General features: G+C 38.2%; 1 protein-coding gene across 1 annotated transcript; it reads right to left on the reverse strand.

Moving 5' to 3' along the window:
• Window positions 1-4,404: 4,404 nt before the first annotated feature.
• On the reverse strand, window positions 4,405-6,833 carry LOC310936275 (stathmin-like). The gene is made up of 5 exons (XM_083900308.1): window positions 6,780-6,833; window positions 5,692-5,730; window positions 5,428-5,600; window positions 5,120-5,311; window positions 4,405-5,034 (listed from the first exon to the last, which is right to left on the reverse strand). Exons 2-5 carry the CDS (start codon window positions 5,699-5,701, stop codon window positions 4,957-4,959), a joined length of 453 nt encoding a protein of 150 aa, XP_083756434.1. The 5' UTR covers window positions 5,702-5,730; window positions 6,780-6,833; the 3' UTR covers window positions 4,405-4,956.
• Between the last annotated feature and the right edge of the window lie 326 nt (window positions 6,834-7,159).

Genomic DNA, 7,159 nt, shown 5'->3' on the forward strand with positions numbered 1-7,159 from the left:
GTAAACTTGATCACATAACAATTCATATTCCATTGGGGAAAGGAGAAGGAAAAGCTATAATTAAAATGGAGAGTATGAAAAGATGGCAAGAAGAGTGGGAGGCTGATTGCAATGGTAGACAATATTTCAAGGTTCAGTCAGGTTGGGGGAGAAGAATAACAACAATGGGGTTAGACAGAAGAACAGAAGTAGTGAACACAAGACTGAGACTAGGGCACACAGGCCTTAATTCAACCCTGCAGAAGTAGAAACAGGAATACACAACATACTAGAAAAACAAGGTATGCAGAGGAAAATAATTAAAGCCCTAATCAGTTACTTAAAGAATACAATATTTTTTTTTTTTTATAAATCAATTAATTCATTGATATATATATATATATATATACATATATATATATATATGTATATATATATATATTTTTTTTTTTATTATTATTATTACTGTACTTAGTTATTTATTTATTATCTATTTTCTCCTTACAAAAATGAGAATGTGAGTCTATCCCATCCAGTCCCTTTACACACTCCTGTACAGTAGGTGGCGGTATACACAAACAAAAGCTGTAACCGGCCATTAATAAGAAAGAAGAAGAAGAAGAAGAAGTTCTGCGCGGCTGTGAACCTGTGATCAGTTCGCCTATTGTATATCTCTGTGTGGCTTGTTAGAGTATTCGAAGTTCTCAGTATTTCTGACTGTTGCCTGTCTGAGTGGCTTCAGACAGTAATTCTGGGGAACTTTAGCTAATTGTTTGGTGCCAAGAGTTGGTCACTCTTTTGTTTTGAGACCTTTAAGTTGCAGTATAACTGTTAGTTTGATTTTGTGTTTTTGTAAGCTTACAGGTGCTGACCTCCTTTTGTTCTTTAATGTTATTTTTGTTAGCATGAGCTAAATACCTGTCGTTTATCTGTTTTCACTCTGTGTATTAGTTATTTGTCAGCCCCTGTACAGCCTCCTTTTGTTATATTTTCTTGTGCACGTGCACTCTCATTGTTAATTAAAACTCTGACTTTACCCTAAGCCTGTCCAATTGTCATATTCCACCTCATTTCCTGTTCCAATTACATGTTACTGACCTCTAAAACTAGCCGGGTCGTAACAAAACATAGACACCATACACTAATCAAAGCTGCACAACTGTGTGCCAGGCACCTTCAACTATATCATTAAGTATGTTGCACCTTTGTATCTGTCACATACTGAAGCGGCACAGTTTGCTCAGGGATGTTTTATTTATTTTTTTAATTCCTGAAACAGTTTGTTCAATGCTTGCAAAACGTGGAACTGGATTATCTGTTCAGATTTTTCATGAAGCAAAATGTTAGGCACAACACTTAAAATAAAAGGCTCGCAAAAGTGGAGCCATGCTACCAACTGAAATAAAATGAACGATTGTTATTTTACAATATTGTAATAATTAACTACAATGTAACTGCACTGGAAAAACAGCCCTACAAGAAATGAGCCACATATGCTTAAATTAAGTTCAATGTTCTTGATTTAAGAAAAAAAAAATGGAGGGAACACATTTTATTTTATTTATTGTTAAATGTTATGTTTCCTCCCATAGTCCAAAAACATGTAATATGGGGATTAGGTGAATTGGTCACTCTAAATTGACCGTAGGTGTGAGTGAATAGTTGTTTGTCTGTGGCCCTGCGATGGACTGACAAACTTTGTGAACACACACCAGGAGCAGTTGGAATTTCATGAAAATCACTGTGTTTAGCCTGTTACTGGTCATTTAAAATAGAAGTAAGCTGTTATAACTGGTTAAGACAAAGTTAGATATTTATAATTCAAATGTAATTATTTTGCGAGTGAAAAACTTGTTGCCAAGATGTTTTTTTTTCTTTTTAGGCAAAAGGACAAGAACAATTTCCAAGATATGAGTCTGATTTTATTTTCTTGAAAACATTTGCAATGTTTATAGTAGGTGACCTATATCTTACACATTCCAGCATTTATTGCAGATTTATTGCCATTGTATATCATAATTGAACGCAACCTTGATTTTAACACTTTACCTTATCCATTTTTTATTTCTTTTTTTTTTTAATTGGAAACTATAAATGGGTATAACATATCGTATCACATTATACGCCAATTCTTATTTTCCTTAATTCATGTTCTCAAATCTAAATGTGATTCTTAACAGTGGCAGCACAGTTAATGTTTCTGTCATGTGATTTGCCCAGACACAGATTGTAGTTTTTATGAAAGCAGAATTCATTAGCAGGCGGAACCAGGTCCCAGTGACAGTTCGGGAGGCTGAGCCCCTCTGTATTTATAGTTAGACCTTGTGGTGACTATCTAAAATCCAACACTTATTAGTCACCTGATGGTGGTTTGAAGAAGGACTTTACTCCAGTTCAGTTGTCAAAGGTTGGCCTCTTTGGTTGATGTTCCCATTTGTTGCAACAAAAAAAGGTTCCTGTCTTTCCTCTGGCTGTCGGTAAGAACTGTGCACCCACCACCATCCAACTCAAACTAATGACACCTCGTCTCAGGCAGCTGGGCAGCTGCTGTGTCAAACAAACAAAAGAAAAAGGTATACTGCACCCTTGTGGTCAAAATAAAACTTGCACAAGACACTAATTAAAAAGTGTTCTCCTACACACCTAAAACCTTCCTTTTTGAGGACGGTCCTATTGCAGGCTGCAGGATCCGGATCCAGTTTTGATATGTATTATCATTAGCAGTAGTTGTATTGTAGTATTTACTGTCACGATATCAGTTTATTTTTTTAATCAACAATCTCTGCTACTGTTTGTATAATGACATTCTAGTACTATCAACATGTCATAACTGATTCAGAACTGTTGTGTCCCCTTTTGTCCTCACCTCTCCTCTGTCCCCCATTTTCCTTTCACCCCAAACAGTTGAGGCAAATGTTTCATTCACTTTTTTGACTCTGGTGTATGTACGGTCTGTCTAATCTCGCCTCTGTTGTGATTTGACACTATATAAATAGCACTGAATCGTATTGAAGCGTGTTTGTAGAGGATGTATTCTGGAAGGAAGCCTGGCTCCAAACTGATTCTTAATCACAAACAAAGTAACAGAACACATTTTTTACCTTTTCAATAAATTCTCCACAATGTTTTACCCAATGTCCATGATGCAATTAAAGTAGTTTAACATGTGGAATGGAGTATATCTTAGTCAACATTCACAGTCTCTCTGTTCTCAGTCACTCTGTCTCTGTTTTAAACCACTTCTTATATGTGTTATTTGAAAGCAACACATTATTAAAAAAAATGTACTTGCTTGCATTTCTGCAGATTAGCATCTGTATCCCGTGACATCATGGGACATACAGTGAGTGTCTGTATGATGTATTTGATATTGGATCAGGTTTTAAAACCTTTGCAAAACATTTGCTGAATTCCAAACCATTTCTAATCTCAAAACGGCTCCAGGAATTTCATGGATATTTGTGTAAACTGTACATTTACTCTGACTTTGTCCTTTTCGAATAGACGTTCCAGCAAAATCTATGTGCTTCCATTACTGAAAAGATTATTGCAAATTGTTTGTCTGGATGAATGTATTGTTTTGGTCTCTTGAAAAGTACTCGTTCATATACATATTAATCTTATCGTCATGGCAAAATTCCTCATTCACAAATGTACATTCATGGGTAAGAGACCATAACCGTAGTAAATAAAAAGCTATTACAACTATTGCTGCTGGCTCTACATTGAGACCCTTTACGTATCCTTTACCCCTGCATTAAAATAAGTGTTTCGTGGTCTCAACATGTTTCTGTTTATTGTTATTGTTATGTACAGCTCTGTAATAAATTTGCAGCAAACCAAAAAAGAGTAGTTTTTGTCTAAATGATGGTCTAAAAAAGTAGCATTATGTATTAATGGAATTTCTCAAACTCTTTTCTTAAAATAATTACGTCTGGTCATTTAACTTATTTACTTTCCATTGTCATGATTATTATTATTATAATATGTATTGTTATTGTTATTAAAAATGTATGTATGAATGGAATTTGTGGCAATAACCCAGTGTTTATGTTGAACTGACGACATTTCACTTGTTTAAAGGTTATTTTCATCTTGCCTCCAGCAGGGGGCGATACATATTTAAGAAACCACAGTGTTTTGAACACAGAAGTGATAGTGACACGTTTTCATGACCATGTAATGTCAGCCGATATTTAGCAGTGACAGATGGGAGTCAAATCAGTCTGATCATTCCACCTGCAGTCCCCTACAATAGATCCTTAAATTAATGAGAGAAAAAATTTGGTTTAGATTTGTTTTTTATTTGTTTTAGTACAACAGTTTGAGTCGAGTAACCACTGTATGTATTGACAAGCCAAAGTGTATTGCTCTTTCCAAGTGTAGAACACACCTATTCAGTCATTTTCATGATGGTATCCCACTTCCAATGTCTGTCATGATCATTCACAGTTAAACAGCAAGACGTCATGTTTTTTTTTTTTACAAAAGCAAATCTGCAGTGACATAAAACACGAGCTGCAGGAGCAAATGAGTTGTAGCAAAGCTGCTCAAACACCTGCATGTATAACAGCCGACACCTGGATCAAACCTTGTGCTACTTTTTTTTTCTTTTTTTAATATACAACAACTGCTAAGAATGAATGTGGTTCACAGGAGCATTGTCAAAAACCGCACAATGAAAGAGGCAGAGATTAAGAGACATATGCATAGAAACATGCTTCCTCAAAAAGGACACGATACACCGAGAGTATTCAAAAAAGGGCTAAAGCTGCACTGACAAGCTACAGGATTAAGCTTGAGGAAGGAAATGATGTATAGCGAGCGCAAGTACACTTCAGAGCAGGAGAATTAAAAAAATTCACAAAGTGGAGTTTGTATTCAGTGGTTCAAAAAGGTGAGTAGTGACCAAACTAACAACAAAAAATCAATCTTTGGATACATAAAAAAAACCTATACACAACCCTGTTTTAACTTTCAGTCTTCCGAGGTGCCTTCTTCTGAGTTGGGATCTTTGACTTCTTTGTTCTTGCGGACCTCCTCAAGCTTCTTGTCCTGTTGAAGAAAAACACAATAAAATCCAACACCAATGTGTAAGAAAAGAGAGAATTTGACCTAGTTCTCGTCTCAAAATGCTGACCTTCTCTTTGAATTTCTCATTCATCGCTGCCATGAGTGCTGTGCGGTTCTCTTTGTTGGCCTCCATCTTCTGGTTGAGCTTCTCTTCAGCCATCTTGCTGAAATTGTTGTTCTCCTCCATGGCTTTCTGTAGCACTTCCTTTTCATGCTCACGCTTCTCAGCTAAGTGCTTCAAGACCTCGGACTCATGGTTCTGAAAATGGATTGTAGGTTGATTAAAGTAAAGAAAAAAGAAGAATGAAAGATTAAAGTGTCAGCTTCAGGACAACTCTCTGGGCTAAAAGGTTGTTCAATGTTATTTTCTTTTACCTTGCGTCTCTCCTCTGCAGCATCGAGCTTCCTCTGAATCTCCTCCAGTGAGACATCCTTCTTCTTGGGGGCAGACAGAGGGAACTCTCCCTTGGCATCAGGGTCAGGAGCGCCCAGGATGACCTCAAAGGCCTGGCCAGATGCACGCTTGTCAAGCTCCTTGAACTGGATATCTGAGCACAAGAGGGATAACAAAAAGGAAGTCACTGAATCATAATTTAACAGTAATCTGCATTTAATTCATATTAGAGAGTAAATTTTTACCATCAGACATCTTTCAAAGTGTGATGCAGGTCACTCTACCTAAAAAGAAGGACACAGAGGGTCAGATTGTTGTGAATTAACAATATGGATTGAGCACAATTAGCGACCAAACCAATCACCTCCATTACACAAGGCCAAGCCAGGGGACTCAATGGCGACACCGTGGTCATGTTTGTTACTACAACCAACCACCGCCCATCCAGCCACACAATAACGCCTTGGCTTTCAGTGCCTGCACACACACACACACACACACACACACACAAACTAGAATCTCGATTTTTTTTTTTTTTTTTTTTCTTGACACGCGTGACACTCAGAAATCAGTCAGGGCTCCAGACTGAGGGAGCTTTTCTGTGCGAACCGTCAATGAACGACACAAGCCACATTGTGTGCTGGAGACAAAAGGCTGTGATGGAGAGGGTGAGGGTGAGGGTGGGCACCGCGGGCAGTGACAGGTGCAGACAGACAGACAGACAGACAGTATTCAGCCTCTTCTCTAACAGCCAAAACAACAATAGAGCAAACATGGTCATGAGGGAAAGTGAACACCTGCTCTGTGGGTCAGTGGGTTTGAGCAACACAGAAGGTCAGCTCAAATAGCTAAAAATATGACACAAGTGAATAAATGCAGGAGCAGGTGCAGTATCTGTCTAAAGAGTCAAACAGTCACCAAAAACCAGCTGAGAGACGTCACCTCTCCATCCCTGTGGTTTCACAAAGAAACAACAATGTGACTAATCACAACTGTGACACACACACACACACACACACACTCGAGTTTGTCTCGTCATTCGCTGAAAACACAAACAGCCTCGAACAAAAGGCGCCTTTGACAATGACGCGAGGAGCAGCTGCAAACAAAGAGGAGCAGAACGAAAAAGAACCAAATGTTTTTCCTTCTCACAAGATAAAGATAACAAGTGACACTTTACAGCCACAAGAGCCTAACGTTCTACGCAGTAACACACAGACACACACGTGTCTTATCTATGTGTAGATATCTCCACCTGCCGCCGTGTTTACGATAACAAGGTTACTTCAACAAAGTTTGAGAGCGTAAATAATCCCTGTGTAGTCACACCCACCTCAGAGAAGCTGATGCTGGTGCTGATGCTGATGCTGATGCTGCAGGTCTCACTCCTTTCACCGCCAGCCCTGTGCTGTGCACGAGCGTGCAAGGCGCGTGCATATCATATATGGACCGTGGACGGCGCGTCACGCCGATCGCCGCCAGTGATTGGAGGTGGCGACTCCAACAAGACGCTTCTGGGAATTGTAGTTTTTTTTTTTTTTTTTTTAAATGGTTTCCCTTTTTGAGACAATGAGCTCCTACTTATCTGAGGGGTTTATTTTAGCATTGGAGCACACATGAATAAAAAAACAATCTGGTTTATGTTTCTTGAGAGAGTATTATTCTAGTCAATGTTATTATTGGATTAAAAAAAAGGTTATATACATAATATAT

This window comes from Microchirus variegatus, assembly GCF_963457635.1.
Source record: "Microchirus variegatus genome assembly, chromosome: 13".
Taxonomy (NCBI): Eukaryota; Metazoa; Chordata; class Actinopteri; order Pleuronectiformes; family Soleidae; genus Microchirus; species Microchirus variegatus.

Excerpts from the sequence above, each read along its gene's own strand:
- LOC310936275 (XM_083900308.1), bottom strand. Across the intron at positions 5,312-5,427 it reads CTGCAGAGGAGAGACGCAAG|AACCATGAGTCCGAGGTCTT; the intron begins GTAAAAGAAAAT and ends ATCCATTTTCAG. Across the intron at positions 5,035-5,119 it reads ATGAGAAATTCAAAGAGAAG|GACAAGAAGCTTGAGGAGGT; the intron begins GTCAGCATTTTG and ends TTTCTTCAACAG.